Below are 23,303 nucleotides of genomic sequence, written 5' to 3' on the forward strand. Positions count from 1 at the left end.
TGGAATATATTCTTTTTTTTTTTTTGAGACAGAGTTTTGCTCTTGTTGCCCAGGCTGGAGTGCAATGGCACCATGTCGGCTCACTGCAACCTCCCCCTCCCCGGGTTCAACCTCAGCCTCCCAAGTAGCTGGGATTACAGGCGCCCGCCACCACGCCCAGCTAATTTTGTATTTTCAGTAGAGATGGGGTTTCACCATGTTGGCCAGGCTGGTCTTGAACTCCTGACCTCACATGATTTGTCTGCCTCGGCCTCCCAAAGTGCTGGGATTACAAGCATGAGCCACTGCATCCGGCCGGGAGTTGGAATACATTCTAAACATTCTTCTGCATGGTAGTAGTTCAAGTATTTGAAAAGAACCATCTCCCCCCATATCTCTTTTCTTGACAAAAAACTTCAGTTCCTCGTGATATAGTTTCCAGATTTGTCTCCATCCTGCTGGCCTTTCCCCTGGTGACCTGGTTAATATCTGGATCAAGAACTGAACCCTGCAGTTAGCGACTGGTGCAAAAGGCAAAGAGCTTAGGGAAACAATTCTTCTATCTGTAAAGCAGTTGACATTAACTTTTTTTTTTTTTTTTTTTTTTTTCAGCAGCCCTACCACACTCTTGGCTGATACCGAGCTTTTTGTCAACCACTGCTGCCTCAGAGATTTGTTCTTTTTTCTTTTTTTTTTTGAGATAGGGTCTCGCTTTGTCACCCAGGCTGGAATGCAGTGGCACCATCATGGCTCACTGCAGCCTCCACCTCCTAGGGTTAATCAATCCTTCCACCTCAGCCTCCCAGGTAGCTGGGACCACAGGTGCATGCCACCATGTCAGGTTAATTTTTTTAATTTGGTAGAGACGCAGTCTCGCCATATTGCCCAGGCTGGTCTCAAACTCCTGGGCTCAAGCAATCTGACCACCTCTGCCACCCAAAGTGCTGGGATTACAAGTGTGAGCCACCAAAACACGCCTTTTTTTTTTTTTTTTTTTTTTGAGACGGAGTCTCACTCTGTCGCCCAGGCTGGAGTGCAGTGGCCGGATCTCAGCTCACTGCAAGCTCCACCTCCCGGGTTTATGCCATTCTCCTGCCTCAGCCTCCCAAGTAGCTGGGACTACAGGCACCCGCCACCTCGCCCGGCTAGTTTTTTGTATTTTTTTAGTAGAGACGGGGTTTCACCGTGTTAGCCAGGATGGTCTCGATCTCCTGACCTCGTGATCTGCCTGTCTCGGCCTCCCAAAGTGCTGGGATTACAGGCTTGAGCCACCGCGCCCGGCCCAAAACACGCCTTTTTTTAAAAAAAAAGATCAATGATTTTTTAGTTACTCTCCCTAAAGTCTGCACTCCTGGGACTTTTTTCCCCCATGGACTTTGATATAGACCCTTCTATTCATCCCTAGTATGTTATAGCTTGGGCCTATTATTTCAACCTACAACAGTTTTTCTGAAAGTTCATTCCATAATTTTATACTCCAGCAATCTCTCCTAGTTTTGTATCTCCCATAGATTTTATCAGTATTCCTTTTAATTTCCATGAACATTCCTGATACATGATGGGGAGGCCGGAGCAGAGCCCTAGCGCTCACCATCAGAGACCATCCACTCTGTTTACACAAATTAGTCAGCAGTTTACCCTGGGTATCATTAGTCAGTGTGTTCATGACCTCACCCAACTGCATGTCCACCAAAGCTATGTCTCTTCTTCTTATCCACAAAAATTTAATAGCAGGCATTTCTTTAGCTGAGAGGAATGATCCTATGACTTCAGCTACCGACACAGGCCATTCCAGAAGGTATTTTGGAGAAATGTCTCAGCATCCCATAAATATCCCACGTAGGTGGTCCAGGCAGTTCTCCACCCATCAGGCCAGCACTGCCAGTAAGCGTGAGCCTTAGCCACAAAGCCCTGGATGCAAGAACCTTCTGGCAACTCACGGAGGTTCTCCCCAGACATCCTGAGGTCTAGAACCTTTCATGACCTACTTTCAGTGACTACCAAAGGGAAGAAGTTGCAGGGGACTGGTCATCAATGAAAGTTCCCTCAGTCTCTGTGGTTGGGCCAGAAAGCTTCCCCCTGGCTTGTGGGCACCAGCCTGATCTATCTGACAGCAAAAGGGAGGCCTTCTAGGAAAATGCAGAGCGCGTAAGGCTATGGATGTCACCTGGCTCTTTAAGCCAGACGTCTCCATAGGTTGCCTCTGTGGGTTTCCGGAGATTCGTTAGGGTCCATGCTCCTTCCCTTGGAAGGATCCCCAGCTTTCTCCAAGGTGTACATCTTGTCTTGCAGGTTCCAAGGACTGGAGGACAAGGGCCATGTTTTCTTTCTCTACTGGTATCCCAAACCAGCAGGTACCCAACAAATGCCCTGAAGAAAGGTAGGGGCTAAGCTTTCCCATCATGGAATCTCAACCCTTCCAGAATAAGAAAGTTGTCTCCGACATATTTTTTTTTCAGTCTTTTTTTTTTTTTTTTTTTTTTTTTTTGAGATGGAGTCTTGCTGTTGTCGGCTCAGGCTGGAGTACAATGGTGCGATCTCGGCTCACTGCAACCTCCGCCTCCCAGGTTCCAGCAATTCTCCTGCCTCAGCCTCCTGAGTAGCTGAGATTATAGGCACCTGCCACCATGCCTGGCTAATTTTTGTATTTTTAGTAGAGATGGGATTTTACCATGTTAGCCAGGCTGGTCTCGAACTCCTGACCTCAGGTGATCCACCCGCCTTGGCCTCCCAAAATGCTGGGATTACAGGCATGAGCCACCACACCCGGCCATTTTCAGTCTTTTCTATGTTTATTCCACCCCATGAAAGTTCTTCTTTTGATATGACCCATCTTATTTCGCCCTGGAATTGCTAAGCATTGGAACTGGCACTTAGTAGGTATTCAACAAACATTTATCTAATGAAGTGCCACTCAGAGTCCTTTTTCCAAAATCTTTTTTTTTCTAATGCCAGATGAACCTTCTCATTTTCTTGACACAAAGCTCACTGATGTTTTGGCCTGTCCTTTTTTTTTTTTTTTTAATTCAAGTCATCAATGACTTTCTTATGCCAAGAAGCCTGGGTCTTCACTGGACACTCCAGGTAGATTAACCTGAGGTTCTAGGTTGAACAGAGGCCCATCCAAAATGTTACAAATCAGCTCATGGTCTGATTAGGCAGGACAAGCTGTGAAGAAATTATTTGCTTCCATGTGCTTCTCATTGCTGTTTAGCTTATATTTTATCCTGAGAGATTCTCCACCTAAGGGGATAACAATTTCTGGCTTGCATTTCTGGGGAGAAGAAAATTTGGAAGTTGGAGACATTGTTCCCATTAGGTACCTAGAATTTATCTGTTGGATACAATGATGCATAAGATATAGCCCCTGCCCTCTGGGAGCTTCCAATCTCATGGGAGAGATAAGATACACATAAGTGGGGGCCAATTATTGCTCATGAGGTTATAAGGAATGGAGATGGAAAATTTTGTGAAACTGGGTTGGACGAGCCCAACTGTCAGATCATAAACTTCATGGTAAAGAAAGCAAAGCTGTCATTAGTGACTGGAAGACTGAAGAAAGTACATCAACTCCATCACAATCTCTCCAGTTATCTTCAATAAAATAGCAGCATTTGACAGGTGTCGACCAGAAGCAGCCTCCTCCACAGCTGAGAGAAGCCTGGAAATCCTTTTCCATGCTATACTACAGGGCTGGACAAATTCCCAGCACACTTGGGAAAATATATGGAGAGAGAAGGACTGTGAGCCGTGACAGTAAAGGCCACAGTCTTGGGAGAACTTCCTCTGGAGCCCAAGTAGGGCAATTTCAAGTCACCTTTCTTCTGCATTAGTGCTGGGGTCAGTTGGAGGCTGAAGCACAGCGAAGGTTCCTTGACCTGGATTTGGGGCAGATCCCACAATTCCTTGGAGGTGGCATCCGACATGTTCCTTGAGGACAGGAGTGTTAGCTGCCAACTCCTCCTGCCCTAATTCCCACATATGTTGCAAATAAGAGTCATGTAATAAATGTTTGTTAATTTAATTGTTTCGGTAAAGAATTTGCTGGAAAGCTAATCCTGAAATTTAGCCATAAATGTAGATTTTCAAATGCTGAAATGATCAGTCTGGCAACATCAGAATCATCTGGGGCTGCTTAAAGAAAAATAAACTGGTCCCATAGCAGGAGATTTTGAGCCAGCAGGTCAGTGGGAGGCCCCAGTACCTCCATTTTTTTGTTTGTTTGTTTGTTTGAGACGGAGTCTCACTCTGTCGCCCAGGCCAGAGTGCAGTGGCGTGATCTCGGCTCACTGCAAGCTCCGCCTCCCGGGTTCATGCCATTCTCCTGCTTCAGCCTCCTGAGTAGCTGGGACTAAAGGCGCCCGCCACCATGCCCAGCTAATTTGTGTGTGTGTGTGTGCGCACGTTTAGTAGAGACGGAGTTTCACCGTGTTAGCCAGGATGGTCTTAATGTCCTGACCTCGTGATCCGCCCGCCTCAGCCTCCCAAAGTGCTGGGATTACAGACGTAAGCCACTGTGCCCAGCCCAGTACCTGCATTTTTAAAGGGATTCCAGGCCGGGAGCGGTGGCTCACACCTGTAATCCCAGCACTTTGGGAGGCCGAGGTGGGTGGATCACGAGGTCAAGAGATTGAGACCATCCTGGCCAACATGGTGAAACCCTATCTCTACTAAAAATACAAAAAAATAGCCCGGTGTGGTGGCGGGCGCCTGTAGTCCTAGCTACTTGGGAGGCTGAGGCAGGAGAATAGCGTGAATCCGGGAGGCAGAGCTTGCAGTGAGCCGAGATCACCCCACTGCACTCCTGCCTGGGCGACAGAGCAAGACTACATGTCAAAAAAAAAAAAAGATTAATTAATTAAAAAAAGTGATTCCAATCTTCAGCTACATTGGCCAGTGGTAGCCAGCTTTCAAGATGGCCCTAGCAACCCTACCTGGTGTCTCACGTTTGTGTAATCCCCTCCCACTCTCTACCAGGGTTAGTCTGTGTGATCCATAGAATACAGTGAAATGATGGCCTATCACTTTCCAAGATTAAGTTATGAAACATGACTTCCATCCTGTGCTCTTTCTCTCGCTCTCGTTTGCCTCACTCACTGTGAGGGAAGATGACCACCATGTCCTGAGGCCACTCAAGCAGCCTACCAAGAGGCCACATAGAGAGGAACAGAGGGCTACAGTCTACAGCTAGCAAGGAACCACAGCCTGCCAACAACCATACCAGCCTGTGTGGGAGGGGACCTTCCAGCCCCTACTGACAGCCTGCGTGCAATTCCATGAGAGACCCTGAGCAGAATCAACAAGCTAAGCCGCTCCTCAATTCCTGACTCTCAGAAACCGTGTGAGATAATAAAGATTCACTGTTTTCAGCTGCAAAATCTGGGGGCAATTTGTTATGCAGCAATTGATAACTAACACATTTTCCTACCCAAAGGGCAAGCTCCTGAACATGGCACAGGAGGTGTTTCATGCCCATCTTCCCAGCTTCAGTTAACTCTACTCCCAGATGCACTCTCCCTGAGATCAGCCTTCCCATCTCTGTGCCTCTGTCCATGCTGTTCCTTGTGCCTGGAAATGCCCTTTCCCCATGGATGGGATTCCCTTCTCCACAAATCCTTCCCTAAACTGCCCTTGCATCTAATCCCATTGGGTTAGGTACCCTCCTTCCTGCTCACACACACTTCCTGAAATCAATACACAAAAAGCGAGTCGCATGGAAGAGGAAAAATGTTTGCATGACGGAGACATCAAAAGCACATGACTTGCCTCTATCTGGTTGATCAACGAATTGTCAAATTTGAACCCAGGAATCCTTTTGTCGCTGCACACCACACCGACGTCCTCTGTGTGCTTGCAGTCGGTGACGCCCCAGCCATTGGAGGTGCATGCTGCAAGGGTCGCCTCATTGCCAGTACAGTGGAGATTGTCCAACCAGATGGGCCCTGAAGGAGGCAGAGAGGAGAGAAACCAAGAGATGCGTCAATGCAGGTCTGAGTCTTTGAGGGACACCAGTGTCTTACATGGAAAGAGAATTTTTCTCTAATTTTGGCAGCTGTGTGTGGCCATCAATTTTTATTATATTAGGATACTGCACATAGCTCAAGACCACCTGGATTCCCACACCACAGTAAGCAGCTGATGTGATTTGGGGATGTGGTAGGTTGAACATGATTAGGATAGAAATTAGATGTAAGCCCAGAAGTCACATGAGATAGTGGAAAGAGCGGAGCTTTGGGTACCAAGCCGGGTTTGAGCTCTCGTTCAGCCAGGGTCAAGGGCCCTTTTTCTTATCAGTAAAGTGGGACTAACAATGACACTTCAGCTGCACAGCTGTGTGCAGATCAGAGATACTACGAAGCATGTGCCTAGTCCATTGCTGGCCATAGTTACTAAAAAATAGTGATGATGATGATGTTTTAGTGGCACTGATTATGGCACAAGCCAGTCTCACCTTCTATCTGTAGCAGAGGCTGAACTCTGACCCTTCAGGGAGGAACTAAACTCTCCTGCCACTGAAGGTTTGGGTTTTTTGTTGTGGTTTGACACAGAGTCTGGCTCTGTCTCCAGGCTGGAGTGCAGTGGGGTGATCTCGGTTCACTGCAACCTCTGCCTCCTGGGTTCTAGTGATTCTGCCTCAGCCTCCGAAGCAGCTGGGACTACAGGTGTGCGCCACCATGTCCAGCTTATTTTTTGTATTTTAGTGGAGACGGGGTTTCACCATGTTGGCCCGGATGGTCTCGATCTCCTGATCTCGTGATCTGCCTGCCTTGGCCTCCCAAAGTGCTGGGACTATAGGCATGAGCCACTGTGCCCGGCCTGGTTTGAGGTTTTTAAGGCATTTTCACATGTAGTATCTCCTTGGTCTTCCAATACCTAGAGGATGAGGTGGCATGATTATCCCATCACCCCTTGAGCCCAGAAGCCTGGGCCTTGACTTCCTATTCAGCTCCTCTTATTTCTCAATGTTTCCCATCACTGGCTCAGAGACAGCCCAGCCAGACTGGCCCATGGAACCACCTCATCATGTTCCAGAAGGCCACCATGGGACTCCGCTTACCTCCTGTTTTTTTTCTCACTTGCACTAAGTAGAGAATTCAGCATGCAAAGTCCTAGAGGGTGAACCACAGTGAAGCACTACTTCACACCCCTAGGATGGCTACTATCAAAACAACAGAAAATGGGCCGGGCGCAGTGGCTCACACCTGTAATCCCAGCACTTTGGGAGGCCGAGGCGGGTGGATCACGAGGTCAGGAGATTGAGACCATCCTGGCCAACATGGTGAAACCCTGTCTCTACTAAAATACAAAAAATTAGCCAGGCGTGGTGGCACACGCCTATAATCCCAGCTACTCAGAAGGCTGAGGCAGGGGAATGGCTTGAGCCTGGGAGACAGAGGTTGCAGTGAGCTGAGATCACAACACTGCACTCCAGTCTGGCAACAGACCAAGACTCTGTCTCAAAAAACAAAAAAACAAAGAAATAACAACAACAAAAAAACCAAAAACACAAAACAAAACAAAACAAAAACAGAAAATGACAGTGCTGGCAAGGGTGTGGAAACTGGAACCCTTGTGCACTGTCAATGGGAACGCAAAATGGTACAGGTGCTATAGAAAACAGTATGGTGTTTCCTTAAAAAATTAAAAGTAAAATTACCACATGATCCAGCAAAAGAATTGAAAACAGGGTCTCTAAGAGGTATCTGCACACCTGTGTTCATAACAGCATTATTCACAATAGCCAAGAGGTGGGAGCAACCCAGGTATCCATCAACAAAATGTGGTCTATCCATACAATGGAATATTAGTCAGCCTTCAAAAGGGAGGAAACTCTGAAACCTGCTGCAATATGGATGATTCATAAAGACATGATGCTAAGTGAAACAAGCCAGTCCCAAAAGACAAATATCATATGGAGTATCTAGAAGAGTCAAATTCATTGAAACAGAAAGTAGAGTGGTGGCTGCCAGGGCCCGGGATGAGAAAGAAACGAGTGTGGTTGTTTAATCGGTACAGAGTTTCAGTTTTGCAAGATGGAAAAGTCTGGAGATGGACGGTGATGATGGCTGCACAACAATGTGAATATACTTAACACTACTGAACTATACACTTAAAAATGTTTAAGGCTGGGCTGGACACAGTTCACGCCTGTAATCTCAACACTTCGGGAGGCCAAGGCGGGAGGATCCTTCAAGCTCAGGAGTCCGAGACCAGCCTGGGCAACACAGCGAGACCTCGTCTCTACTAAAAATCAAAACATTTAGCTGGGCATGGTGGCACGTGCCTGTAGTCCTAGCTATTCAGGAGGCCGAGGTGGGAGAACTGCTTGAGCCCAGAAGGTTGAGGCCGCAGTGAGCTGTGATTGTGCCATTGCACTCCAGCCTGGGTGACAGTGAGACCCTGTCTCCAAAAAAAAACCCCAAAAAGTTAAGGTGGTAAATTTTATGTGATGCGCATCTTGCCATAATTTTTTTAAAAATCATAAAGTACTAGAGGGTTTTCAAATAATGATTTTTATAAGTGCCGCTGAAAAAATGAAAGAAAACAAAACTAAACCTCTCATTTTTCTCACAGCTCCTTTTAGGAGTCTGGAGCAGCAGACATAGTCAAACAAACCTGGGTTCAAGTTCTATCTGCCACACACTGGGGCACTGTGTGATGCGGGCAACTGCCTCACCACACCTGCTTCTCATTTCTAAAGCCAAACTAATGATGCCGAGCAAAGAGGTTGCCATGGAGACTCAATGAGGTAATGTATGTGCCTGGTACGCTTTCAACCTCCCTTTCCCCTTCCTTCTTCCAGTCCGTCAGAAAAACAATACATTCTACTGCTTCTATGATGTAAGAGAAAAGCAAATAAAAACATTCCCATTGGAGAGATTAGGAAACCAAGGAGAGAAACAGAGGGTCTTCAAGGTCAAGAAGGACCCCGGGGCCAGTCTTCTGATGTCCAGGCCCTGCTGAAACGTGTCTGTTCTCACGGTTGCTGGTCAGGGCCCAAATGACAGCACCTTGGATCCATTGTGGAGAACAAAGAGCTAATTGAAAACATCTGGGCTGAGGTTTTCCAACTGGCTTCTCAATTTGGCCTGGTTTCCAAGCAGTCAAGCTCCACTGAAACATACACTCCCTAATCGATTGCTGTCTCAACAACAAACCAAATGTTTGTCTTGCTAAGTACTAGCAACGGAAAAGACCCTCCACATTCTAAGCGGAACGTTCTGTCGCAAAGCTGCTGAAGTGACAGAGATGGTGAAAAGCAGTGTCACCCTATTCCATCTGCAGTGAGAGAAACCCCCCTCGCTAAGGACCTGGAAGTCCACCAGTGCATCATCAAAGGAACTGAGAACAGCTGCAAACCAGAGACCCTACGGAGCCTGCCCCAAAGAGCTGCTCTCTTATGAATCTTCCATGGACCCCTTCCACATATACTTGGTCAATTTCTACTTAGATGGTAAAAATGTGAATTTGTACTTAGTGCAAGACAGCATCACCATGCATGGTATACTCGTTTGGCCTGATTTCATAACAAAATTTTTTTTCTTTTTTGAGACAGTGTCTCACTCTGTCGCTCAGGCTGGAGTGCAGTGGTGCAATCATAGCTCACTGCAACCTCCGCCTCCCAGGTTTAAGCAGTTCTCCCACCTCAGCCTCCCAAGTAGCTGGGACCAAAGGCACATGCCACCATGCCCAGCTAATTTTTGTATTTTTTTGGTAGAGACGGGATTTCACCATGTTGGCCAGGCTGGTCTCAAAATCCTGACCTCAAGTGATCCACCTGCCCCAGCCTTCCAAAGTGCTGGGATTACAGTCATGAGCCACTGCAAAGGGCCCTTTTTTTTTTCTTCTATAGGTTTTGTGCTTATTAACTACTCTGATTCCAACGCAACCAGCTTCTGGGTCTGCCTGCTGGAAAGCAGGGTGGTTCTAGGTACAATCCAGTAGATGCCTCCTCAGAACTGCCAGGAAAGCCGTGTCCTTGGGACACAAGATGAGAGTCAAACTTTGGACACAAGAAAGCCATTCAATAGAAGCCAAATTTTATCTTACTCTTTCCTTCCAATGCCGGATGAAAGAAGAGATAAATATATATATAAAAATATATACACACACACACATATATATACAAGTTAACAGATCACTAGGAAAGTAAAAATCATAAATGAAATTCAGCTGGAATGCCAGAGCCCAGGACAATGGAAACTATTCAAGTTAGAATCTGTGGGGTTGCAAATGGGTGCAGTGGGTCATGCCTGTAATCCTAGCACTTTGGGAGGCCAAGGTGGGAAGATCGCTTGCGGCCAGGAGTTTGAGATCAGCCTGGCCAACATGGCAAAACCCTGTCTCTACTAAAAATACAATTTAAAAAATCAGCTGGGCCTAGTGGCGCACACCTGTAATCCCAGCTACTCGGGGGGCTGAGATGGGGGGATCACTTGAACTCGGGAGGCGAAGGTTACACTGAGCCTAGATCCCACCACTGCACTCCAGCCGGGGTGATAAAGCAGGACGCTGTCTCAAAGAAAAAAGTCTGTGGGGTCACAATGTGGTTATTGCTGGCTTCGTTGCTTGGGTCTAAAGAACGAGGGATGTGACTGGGAATAGGCTTAGCCTCCTGATTCTGAAGACAGGTGAAGGAGAGCAACCACCTTAGCTTCAGCTGCTATAACCTCGACCAGGGATTGAGAAACAGGACAGCTGCTCCCTCCAGAACTCCCTAGAAGGGCCTGCGGTTTCCCTGAGCTCAGAGATGCTTTGGGAGAACAATCTGTGGACAGGCCAGGCTAGAAAACCCAGAACGTCCCTGGTGCCCTCCCTGGTTTCATTACTCCAGCCTGAACTTCCGAGGAGCTTGAGGGGTCCTGGAGGGGCAGCCTTATCCACAGTGTGACCAGCACACGAAGCCCCTAACCCCCACCGGAGCAAGCCCTGGGTGCTGGCCACATTCTGTACTCACTATATCAAGAACTGTTTCGCCAACTCTTTTTCCTATTCTGCCAAATCAAAATGAATCAATTAGCTAATATTTACTAAGTGCCCACCATGTACCCAGTGATAAAGATCTGGACTGATGCTGGTGAAATTCAAATACATTTAGATGTAAAAGGTCTCTCCTGTCATAAACCAAGCACCACTTCACATAAGCAGCTTAACCCATAAAGCCTTGAACACAAGACAGGGTTTGCTTGTTTTTTTTTTTTGTTTTTTTTTTTTCCAGGCACCTGTTTCTTCCTGTCCTCTCTTTGACATTATTCCTTTTAAAACCCTTGATGGATGCCATGTCCACAAAGATGGCCTTTCCAGTACTCCTGGTCTCTTTGTTGATATACCTCCTCTCTCAGGGACTGTCCTCCATCCTGCTCCAGCCGCTGTCCCATGGTCTCTCATTACCAGATATTGCACCCTTCAATATCCATTTCACCCTTCCTGCTCTGTACCCACACACAGCTCCCTTCATCTTTTAGTAAACTTCTTGTGTCTCCATCTGAACAGAGACCCGCAATCCAGTGATCACAGCAGCTATGCACAATCCTACAACTTCTCCATGTATTACCACCCTCCTTACCCAGCACAGTCTTCACGGACCATGAGTTTAATCCTTCCCTTTCATACTCCCGCCACTCCTTGAACTTTTCACTCTTCACCAGGCTTGGATGGCAAAGTCCCACCTGGGTAAAAACCTGTCTCCTACTACCCCATGCCTGCTCCTAATAGGGAAAAACCACAACCCCCTTGTCTGACAACAGGTAAGTTTTAAATTGAGGTTGAAATAAAATTGTCACTGGAAAAATACCCAGTCACTGGAAAGCATTTGTTATAAAATAATGAGCGTTGGAAAGCCTGGAATGGAAAACATGAATCTGAGGTTACCCTTGGATCGCTCAGCCAGTCAGATAAACAGAATGTGGAAGTATCAGACATTTGTTTAAAGAAGACAGGAAGTGGGTTCTAAAGCCCAGCATTTGCTAGCTTCACTTCCATGGCTCTCATCGCTGCCAGGGAGCCCAGAGCGAGCTGCAGAGAACATGTGACTCTATGCTGTCTCCTGATCCAGTTACGCCAACAGGAAATTTTCAATTGCATGGAGGTGAGATGTGTGAGATGGGACTTCCTTTCTCCTATAATTTCTAGAATAACAGAAAGTTGGAAGGGAGGATAACAGTTATCAATTTCAATGACTCCCAAACCTGTCACTTTACAGGTTTCCAAAAGAGACAAGAGTCCTGGGCTCTAGCCCAGACCTTTTAAACCAGATTTATGGTGGGTTGAGGTCTGTGCTATTCTGTACTTTTAAGCTCCCTTGGGCGATTCTTATGCAGTCAGCATGGCATTAGCCCTTTAGTCCAGGAGAAGAGTGTGGGCAGCCCTGTTTTAGTCCAGCAGCCAGACTTGTGCTGAGGTCTGGGCTGCAGCTCAGCCGGGGGGCGGGTGTGGGAGCTTCCTTTGCCTGGCTGACCCACAGATGGGAAACTCTTAGCTCCTGGAAAAATGTTTAAAAAGAAACAATGCCCTCCACCCTCATCTCTTTCCTATTTGGGAACATGCACCGTCAGGGTTTCAGGAGTTCTTACAGAGCCCAACTTCCAGATGGGGAAAATGAGGCTGGAGAGGACAAGTGTCTTCCTACAAAGTGTGGTGTGAGGTCAGTACAGACTGAGCTCTAGGTTCAGGGCTTCAAACCTGTCCTGCCTCAAAGCTCTTAAAGCAAAGGTTTTGGGGATTTTTTGTTTGTTTGTTTTGAGACGGAGTTTCACTCTGTCACCCAGGCCGGAGTGCAGTGGTGCGACCTCGGCTTACTGCAGCCTCCGCCTCCCTGGTTCAAGCGATTTTTGTGCCTCAGCCTCCCGAGTGGCTGGGACTACAGACATTCGCCACAATGCCCGGCTAATTTTTGTATTTTCAGTAGAGACAAGGTTTCCCCATGTTGACCAGGCTGGTCTCGAACTCCTGACTTCAAGTGATCAGCCTGCCTCGGCCTCCCAAAGTGCTGGGATTACAGGCATGAGTCACCGCGCCTGGCCAGCTCTTAAAACAATTTTAAAAAATAAATTAGCCGGGCACGGTGGCTCATGCCTGTAATCCTAGCACTTTGGGAGGCCGAGGCGGGCGGATCACAAGGTCAGGAGATCGAGACCACGTGAAACCCTGTCTCTACTAAAAATACAAAAAAGTTAGCCGGGCGCGGTGGTGGGCGCCTGTAGTCCCAGCTACTCAGGAGGCTGAGGCAGGAGAATTGGCGTGAACCCGGGAGGCGGAGCTTGCAGTGAGCCAAGATCGCACCACTGCACTCCAGCCTGGGGGACAGAGCGAGACTCCGTCTCAAAAAAAAAAAAAAAAATTAATAAATTTGAACCTCACAAGGGAGGAAAGAATAGGCTAACCAACAGTGAAAAAACCCAAAGCATCTCTGTGCCTATCGTGAGCAAGCCTGCAATAGCAGGTTAGTGTTAAAACGATGAACTCCATATGCCAGGACAGCAGGAGGCATCAGGGAACTCAAGCATATGGGAGCCTTTGTGAGGAAGAGCAAGAGGTTTTCCTAACAGGGAATGATCTGGAGTAAAGTGCAACTTCCCCTGGGCTGGCGCAGCCCCCAGGCAGGGAATATGGGGTGGAGAGGAGCACAGGCCGATTTCACCCCATACGTGGGGTCACCAACTGTCCTGGTTTTCCTGAGGTTTTCCCAGGATGTGAGACTTTCTGTGCTAAAGTCAGGAAAGTCCTGGGCAAATCGGTATGGCTGGTCACTTACTGTGTCCCTCCTCAAATGTCCCCCACCCCTGCCTTACTGCAGGGTGCAGCCTGCGTGTGCTCGGAAGGATGCCAGCCCCTAGATGGGCATCACCAAGAGTTTACACTTTTCAGTGCGTGCAGCCTCCTCTCCCAGGCTGACCTCTGGGAAGGCAGCTCCGGGCCCTGCCAGGTGACAGCACTCAGATCCAAAGCACAGAATGTTTACCTTCCCCCTTGCCGTAGGAGGAGCTGGCAGTCCAGGACTTGGCCTCCACGTAGCCCAGCTCCCGGCAGACGACGTGGGCAGCGTGGATGGAGAAGTCGTCATCACACACGGTACCCCACTGGCCGTCGTAGTACACCTCCACCCGACCCTCGCTGTGCTTCCTCTTCTGCCCGGCCAGGCGCAGCTGAATCTTGGCCACATTGGCGGGGGCCTGGGGCTGGTGATACTCGGGAGCCGGTTGCTGGAAGTACTCGGGGTAGTGGGGCCAGCTGTCATACTGTGCCAGGCTCAGGGGGGACAGGAGGGCCAGCACAGCCAGGCAGCTGCAGAGGCGGGAGCACGGAAGCCTCTCCATCCCTGTCTTCGAGCTGATGATCCCACGAAGGGGCCCTGAGCAGCTGGGAGGGACAGGCGGGGTACGGAAGCAGCAGGAGCTTTCTGGAAGACAGGAGAGATGTGTTAGGATGAGAACGTGGGGCTACGGAGACCTACAAGGAGAACAAGAGATTTCATACCCCTTGGCTTAATATGGAAAGCTCGTCCATTCTCGACGCCAATCCAGCCCCACTCCTACCTGACGTTTTCACCACGCAGGGCTAGGAGGCCCCACCTCCTTTACCCACCGTCTTCCCCAACTCTCTGGAATGCTTTTTCCAGTAGAGTTCCTGGCAGGGAACAGAGCACACTCCAACTTAATTTGCGGAGAGTTTTTTAAGACTATGGACATGCAGGCAGAGTTCTGCCGAACTAACAAAGGCTGGTGTCACACCCTAGGGCTGGCGACTCAGGGGGGCTGTGACCACCCTAGGCTTGAAGGGAGCCTGGGGGGTGAGAACTGGAGAGTGGCAGAGGGAGCTGTCTCTTAGGAGCCTTCACTGGAGAGTCTCAGAGCCAACCCACAGCAACGGCGGGGATGCAGGAGGGAGAATAAATACCTGACTCCCTTTCCTCCCATCTTTGAATGTTTCTGGTGCCTCCTATTAGGCAAACCCAGCCCCCTGCAACTCAAAGCCAGTGGCAAGGGAGCTGAGCCCATTGGGGGAGCCTGCATGGGCCGGCCTCCTGGAACATGGGGGCCGGTGGAGAAGGAGCGGGTTTGAAGGGGCGAGGGCAGGAGATTCAACACACCCACCCTCCATTAAATGAATGGCACCCCAAAACACTACAGGAGCATTTGCTAGATGAATTCTAATGTTCCCGTCAGCTTTGAGGGCTGCAATGCTAAACAAGTTTTAAAATCCTGAAGGTCATGGTCATCGTATCTGGTAGAGCCTATCTCTGAGAATTCCCGAGTGAAATCGCGTAGCAAGAAGACCTTGTGTATCTTGGTCCCCTTGTAATTCAGAGAAAAAAGGAGGCTATTTTAAAAGGACCGCACGTGTGTCTCAGAGAAAGACGCAGGGCCATAAAACAGGATGAGCAGGTGGAAACTTAGGTGGGGGCATAAGGTATTTTATTTTAACCCTATGCAGAGGAGTAGGCTAATCATATTCTTCCGGTCATGGCACAATACCTTCGAGGAAGTTCTGGGTAACTTTCCTGTAGTCAGAGCTGTCCAGAGCTGCCCATGGAGGGACGATCTGCCTTGGAGAGAGGCAGTTCCATGTCTGTTGGGTGACCAGCAGCACCCAGTGCCCCAAAGAAGATGCTGGGGTGGAGATGTTGGAGCTTGGGGGACAGTCAGAACTGAGGATTTTGGAAAGTTTTCTGATGTTGCCAGAGAGCCAGCCATCCTCATCCTGCGACTAACAAACAAGGCCAGAAAGTGATGGAGGGTTCCTGTGATAGCTCCTGACCAACTGACCAATGCACAGCCTGACACGCTAGTGGTGTGACTCTGAAGGGAATCAGGGTCCTGGCCATGCACCATTCCCATCAAAGCACATCTGCATCCTCAAGCTTACCTATGTCTCACAAGAACCTTGGGGAGTAGAAGAGGCAGGTACTATCAGGATTCGTATTTTACAACAAAATCAAGAACCAGAGAGGATTAGAGATTTTACCAGAGTTGCACAGTTAGTGTAAGGAAAGCCAGAGTGGGTCACTCCCAATCTGCCATCCCATATAAAAAGTCCTGGTTCAGCTTGGATACAGAAGCCTTTATGTGTGGCACGCGCCTACCTCCCCTGCTTCAGTTCCCATGACGGTTTCTCCCTTCCCTCACCCCAGCCCTGCCCATGGCACACGTCCCATCATATCAGCCTGTACCAGCTTCAGCTGTTGTCACCTAGAACAATGCGCCTCCGTCCCCTCCCCTCCAAATGGCACATGGTGCAATCCTTCCTGTTCTTCACGGAGACCTTCCCAGGTCCTCCTATCAGATTGAATGTCTTTCTGCTTCCCTTTGACATCACAGTTTGCTTGTGCTTTACACTGTTGTCATGTCTGGCTCTGCCACCGGACCCTCAGGCCCAAGGGACAGAAACCATCTCTTTGTCATTTCTGCTCAGCAACGCATCTGCCTCTGGATGTGTCAGGCTATGTTCTAGTAGATAAAGCTTCCTGCCAAGAACAACTAGAAAAGGAAGGTAAAATACTAAAACATATGTTTGAAGACATGAGAAAGTTACCGAGGCAGCAAGGACTGAAGGCGACAAGAATCCAGAGAGATGGGAAGGGCATTGAGGTGAGGCTCACATTTGCCTCTGTGTTTCCCCGGAAGACACTCGCCAATTCCACGGCAGTGATCAACAGGCTGAGAAGCTAAGCAAAGCTGCAGGCAGCCTCCAGGGACCGGGGAGACTGGGAGTTCAGAACCTACCAAGGACAAAGGGACCTGTTAAACAGCCCCAGGCTCTCAGATGCATTCCTGAAGAGCTGCACTCTAGCAGCCAGGGCATAGGAAGGTCTGCCATTCCCATAAATGGAATACCAAAGGAGAGGAGAGAAAGGATGTGCAGAGGAAATAATGGAAGAAATAATGGCCTAGAATTTTCCAGAATGACAAAATTCATCAAGCCCACACAGTGTAGTTTACAAGGAAAACCACATCTGGGCACATCGAAATCCAACTGCAGAGAAGACAAGACAGAAAGAAAAATCTTAAATACAGTCAGGGTAGAAAAGCTGTTACTTTAGAAAGAGCAGCAGAAAGACTAACAGCTGGTCCCTCAACACAAATAAGGAGACGTTAACAGCACAACATTTTCAAAGGGCAGAAAAAAATGTCTGCCCAGAATCTGTGCCCAGTGAAGAGAATGAAGGTAAAATAAGGACATACCAGATAAACAAGAGAGGAGCGAGTCTGTCACCAGAATATCCACAAGACGGAAATGCTACAGGGAATTCTTTAGGCTAAAGGAAAAATCATCCCAGATGTCAATATGGAGGCGTAGGAAGGAATGAAGAGTATGAAGTGGGAAACGATGTAGGTAAATCTCAGTAAAGTTCGAGTGTGTAAAACAGGAAAAACATCCTGTGTGGGGTTTAAAATATATGTATGATTAAAATGTATGGCAACCATAGCACGAAAGGCAGGAGGGCATTAAATGGAGCTCAAGTGGTTTGAGGTTCTTGTGTTGTCTGGGGAAGTGGTAAAAGTACTATTGTCTATTAGATTTTTAGGAAGTCTAATAGATGCATGCTGTAATCTTTATAGGAATCATTGCAAGAACTACTAAAAGTAGAACTAACAGGTTAATAAGGGCAGGTGGTAGCATTAAAAAATACTTGATTAATCCAAAATTGAAGCAATAAAACAGAGAAAAGTAACATGAAACAATTCTTACAAATAGAAAAAATATTAGATGGTGGATTTAAACTCCAATATATCAGTAATTACATTAGATAAAATAAATACTCCAATTAAAAGACAAAGATCATCAGAATGAATATAACAAAACAATTTAGCTTTATATTTTTCTTTTTCTTTTTTTTTTTTTTGAGACGGAGTCTTGCTCTGTTGCCCAGGCTGGAGTGTGCAGTGGCGCCATCTCAGCTCACTGCAACCTCTGCCTCCTGGGTTCAAGCAATTCTCCCGCCTTAGCCCCCTGAGTAGCTGGGATTACAGGCACCCACCACCACGCCTAGCTAATTTTTGTATTTTGAGTAGAGACGGGGATTTCACCATGTTGGCCAGGCTGGTCTCGAACTCCTGACCTCAAGTGATCCACCCGCCCGCCTCAGCCTCCCAAAATGTTGGGATTACAGGTGTGAGCCACCACACCCAGCCCAATCCAGCTTTATATTTCTCAGAAGAGAAATGTAATGTAAAAGGACGGAAACAGATATACCATGCATACATTAACCAGAGGCAAACTGGTACAAAGTCAGATAAAGTTGACCTTAAGAAACATTACCAGAGACAAAAAGGGACAGTTTACAATCATGAAAGTCAATCCACCAGGATAATCTAACTCTTCTAAATGTGTATGCATAGCTTCAATATATATAAAAGAAATATTGATGGAACTAAAAGGAAAAAATAGACAAATTCATAATCATAGTGGGAGATTTTTACATATCTCTGTCAGTAACCGATAGAAGAAAGACACAGAAAAATCCTGGTGCTGAAGATGTGAATGACGTAATTAACAAACTTAACCTAATTCATAAGTTTCTATAAACTGTACTCAGCAACTGCAGAAGGCAGCTATGCTCCAGGGACACATGGAAGATACAATGATACAAACATATTAAGATATTAAGGCCGGGCGCGGTGGCTCAAGCCTGTAATCCCGGCACTTTGGGAGGCCGAGGCGGGTGGATCACAAGGTCAGGAGATCGAGACTATCCTGGCTAACATGGTGAAACCCCGTCTCTACTAAAAATACAAAAAACTTCTTGGTAGCTGGGAGAATTGCCTGTAGTCCCAGCTACCACTTGGGAGGCTAGGTGAGGAGAATAAGCGTGAACCGAGGCCGAGGAGCTGCAGTGGTGAGATCGGCGCCACTGCTGCTCCAGCCTGGGAGACACAGTGAGACTCCGTCTCAAAAAAAAAAGATATTAAGATACAATGATATTATGCAGAATATGTTGTTTAACTACAGCAGAATTCAGCTATAAACCATTAATAAAAGAACAAGTAGAAAATCCCCAAATATTTGAGAATGTTGGATGAGGAAATCTGTTATCATGCATCACCTTCCAGCTCACAGTACTAAATTGATTTATTCATTCAACAAAAATTCATTGAGCTCCTACTGTACCTTAGACCCTGCTAGGAGTACAGGTCTCCTTTTCCATGACGCTGACTGCCTAGCTGGTTAAGCCTACAAGGCCATCAATGATGGATTCATGGACTGAACTACCTGAGCCAGGGGGTGCCTAACTTTGAATTCAGGAAGCTTTTCCTCTTCTTTTTTTTTTTTTTTTTTTTGAGGCCGATCTTCTCTATCACCCAGGCTGGAGTGCAGTAAGCAATCTCGGCTCCGCCAGCCTCTGCACTCGGGGTTCACCTGACCTCCTGCCTCAACCTCCCATGTGGGACTCTGGCGCTCCCTCCCTCCCGGCTAGTTTTTTTTGTATTTTTTAGTAGAGACGGAGTTTCACCGTGTTAGCCAGGATGGTCTCGATCTCCTGATCTCGTGATCCGCCCGTCTTGGCCTCCCAAAGTGCTGGGATTACAGGCTTGAGCCACTGCGCCCGGTCTGTTTTGTTTTGTTTTGTTGTTTTGTTTTTTTGAGACACGGTCTTGCTATGTCACCCAGGCTGGAGTGCAGTGGTGTGATCAAAGCTCACCACAGCCTCAACCTCTTGAGTCCAAGAGATCCTCCTACTCAGCTACTCAGCTTCCCGTGTAACTGGAACCACAGGCATGCGTCACCATGCCTAGCTAGGTTTTGGGGTTGCTTTTTAATTTTTAAATGTATCCTCATCTTGTGGAAATTAAAGACAGAAAGCCAATGAATTGCCAAAGGTCACACAGAGTGCTTGGCAAGCAGCTAACATTATAAAGCACCCCCACGTGCAGGCACTGTTCTCAACGCTCTAGTGTTTTAATTCACTTGATGTGGTAGGCACCGTTATTACCCTTGGGAGGAAACTGAGGCACAGAGAAGTTTGATAGCTTGCCTAAGGTTGCGCTGACGGTAAGTGCAAGCCAGGATCTGAAGGTGGTGGCAGGCTGACCTGGGTTCTGTCCCCCACCGCAAAGCTCTATTGCCCCCAGCCTGTCTATCTCCCTCCCCTGACCTTCCCACCCCATCCCCCAAGGGCTTCAGAGACTTCCAGATCCTCTAATCCTATCCCAGACAGAAATGAAAAAAATACGTGGTCTTGCAACGTTTTAAAAGACATATTAGGCCGGGCGTGGTGGCTCACACCTGTAATCCCAGCACTTTGGGAGGCCAAGGCAGGCAGATCACGAGGTCAAGAGATCGAGACCATCCTGGCCAACATGGTGAAACTCCATCTCTACTAAAAATACACAAATTAGCTGGGCGTGGTGGTGCGCGCCTGTAGTCCCAGCTACTCAGGAGGCTGAGGCAGGAGAATTGCTTGAACCTGGGAGGCAGAGGTTGTGGTGAGGAGAGATCACGCCACTGCACTCCAGCCTGGTGACAGAGTGAGACTCCGTCTCAGCAAAACGAAGACATGTTAATCTCTGGATTTGTATATTTGTAAACTGCTCTACCCATTTTCCTGGATTCTCCAATCTGTGGGAATGCTTTAGTGTTCAACTCCTAAATCTTTTCCAGAACGGCGCTCCTGAATTTTTTGCCTCTTTTGTAGGGCCTTCGCCTACTCCCTCCTCTGGGGGATTGTAACACATTAAACCCAGCTGCTTTCCTCTCCGTTTAAAAATTACTCAAGGTTTTTTTGTTGTTGTTCTTTATAGTGAAAGTTACGCAAGCTGGTGAAAAAAATATGCAAAACGCAAACAAGTAAAAGGAAGAAAATAAGAGCTGGGCATGGTGGTTCACACCTGTAATCCCAGCACTTTGGGAGGCCAAGACGGTTGGATCACTTGAGGTCAGGGGTTAAAGACCAGCCTGGGAAACATGGCGAAACCCTGTCTCTACTGAAAATACAAAAATTATCTGGGCGCCTGTAATCCCAGCTACTCGGGAGGCTGAGGCAGAAGAATTGCTTGAACCTGGGAGGCGGAGGTTGCAGTGAGCTGAGATTGTGACACTGTACTCCAGAGAGAGACTCCGTCTCAAAAAAATAAAATAAAATAAAATAAAAGTAAGAAAATAACTTGTAATACCACTGGGGGGCGGGTAACCATGATCAAAACTGTGTTATAAACCTCTCCAGTCTTTTTTTTTTTTTGGTACACATTTCCTTTTAAAAATTGGAATCATTTTCTATCCACTGCTTTGTAAACTGCTTTTCACACTGAACAGCATACTGCAAACATTATGCCTTATGGAATATTCTTTCATAAGATTTTTATAACATAGTACTCAATCTTATGGATACAGAATAATCAAGTTTCTAATTTTTTTTACTGCTATAAACGTTGTTGTAGTTGAAACTTGGCACAATCTTGGGATAAATTCCTAAGAGTGAAATTGCTGGGCCCAAGGGTTTGTACAAAAGCAACACTTTTGCAAAACTATATGAACTGCCTTCCAGAAAGACTGTGCCAGCTGAAACCTCCGCCAGCAGTATGTAGGTTTCCCCCAAACCTCAAAAACTCTGGCTATGACCATGTTTGCAAACTTTCCTCCATCTGATAAGCAAAAGAGGGTATTCTGTTTTAACAAGCATTCTTTTTATTACTAAAGAGGCAGAGCTTTTTCTCTCCCTTGCCCCGTGCTTATTGTCCACCTGTATTTCTTTTTTGGAGATTACAGCTTCCTGCCTTATACCCCTTTTTCTATTGAGCTTTTCCCTTGTTGCTTTGTAAGATTCATTTTTCACACTGGTATCCTTCCAACCTCAGGGAGGAAACACTGACAGCTCTTCTGGGTGACCACGCTGCCTCCAGCAGATCAGGATGGGAACAGCGAGGCCATGCCAGGTTCCATGGGCGCCAACGTCGTCCCCTCTCTGCTTACGTTGCTCACACAGAAGTGGGTGTTACAGGTGAACGGGCACCTGACTGGGCCCCCGAGCCTAACACAGTGCCTGGTGCATGTTAGCTGCTTAATTAAGATGGGTTGGATAATAACAGGGGATGCATGGCTCGGAGTAGACCCCTCATTCCTGGGAAAGACAGGGGAGGGGACCAGGCAAACCACAGCTTTGCTGATGGTGCTGGAGAGAGCCACAATGTCATTATAAACAACTGAGAGCTCACAAAGCAGCTGGAATGAGCACAGGCAGAAGTTCTGAGATTATAGAGATTATAGTTAGGTTGGCATAATGAGTGGGCTCCATTACACCCAGACAACCAGGCCCCCTTTTTCAGTTTTTATCTCTGTGAAGTAGACACATTCTGACCTGTGATAAAATGCAATCAGCACCCGGGCGTGGCGGCTCACGCCTGTAATTCCAGCACTTTGGGAGGCTGAAGCGGGCAGATCACAAGGTCAGGAGTTCGAGACCAGCCTGACCAACATGGTGAAACCCCATCTCTACTAAAAATACAAAAATTAACTGGGCATCATGGCACGCGCCTGTAATCCCAGCTACTTGGGAGGCTGAGGCAGAAGAATCGCTTGAACCCGGGAGGCGGAGCTTACAGTCAGTCGAGATCATGCCACTGTACTCCAGCCTGGGGGACAGAGCAAGTCTCTGTCTCAAAAAAAAAAAAAAAAAAAAAATGCAATCAGCGAATCAACACAGTGGCAAATCGGAGGAAAAACTTTCTGACTTTATCCTCACTTTTTCCTAGGAGGTGGGAGCCCTGTCCTGAGACTTATAGAACCACTGAAGTCCTGAAAGTCCTAGGTGAACAAGACTATTATTATGGGCTGAATTGTGTGTCTTTCTGTCCTGCTGTGGTCAGTCGGTCTAGGACCTGAATCCCTCCCTGTCGAAACCCTGCTCCAACATCACTGGTCCTGATTCTGCTGCTAGAACTCCATAATGCTTCCTGCCTGGATCTCTCAAGACTGCCTGAAGATGCTCTTCTCTGGGGTGGACCATTCTCTCTACCTGCTGTGTCTGCTGGAGGCGACTACATCCGATTGTTATGGCTGAACCTGCCCCAAATTCCTGCTCCCACCCTCAAGTCCATGTGTGTTTACTCTGGACCCTGACATCTCCAGGGATGCTCTGCCCACACCCAGCTGATCTGACCTGGTGGTCATCTGGTACCTGACATGCCTCTCTGTAGTGGTTTTAAACAAGTCGACCCTATGACCCCAGGTCAAAGCGCACGTAGAGTGGGACCTCTGGCCTTCCTGTCTTCGGTTGTGTGGGCCCTCCTGCCTCTCTGCAACCCTCCTCCTGGAATTGACTGGCACCACTGCTTCCGTACAGAGGTGATGTTGGATGTCTTGGAATCAGAAAACGGTGTCTGAATCCTGCC

At 47.6% G+C, this 23,303-nt stretch overlaps 1 protein-coding gene across 1 annotated transcript in view; it reads right to left on the bottom strand.

The window, feature by feature from the left end:
• The window catches only part of LOXL2 (lysyl oxidase like 2), a 100,203-nt gene that overhangs the window by 55,720 nt on the left and 21,180 nt on the right, over positions 1 to 23,303 (bottom strand). The window contains exons 2-3 of the mRNA XM_021942139.2: positions 13,940 to 14,377; positions 5,746 to 5,921 (exon numbers count right to left, since the gene is read on the bottom strand). Of these exons, the coding sequence (XP_021797831.1) occupies positions 5,746 to 5,921; positions 13,940 to 14,294 (531 nt within the window). The 5' untranslated portion in view covers positions 14,295 to 14,377. The remainder of the gene's footprint in view (positions 1 to 5,745; positions 5,922 to 13,939; positions 14,378 to 23,303) is intronic.

Source organism: Papio anubis, chromosome 8, assembly GCF_008728515.1.
Source record: "Papio anubis isolate 15944 chromosome 8, Panubis1.0, whole genome shotgun sequence".
NCBI lineage: Eukaryota > Metazoa > Chordata > Mammalia > Primates > Cercopithecidae > Papio > Papio anubis.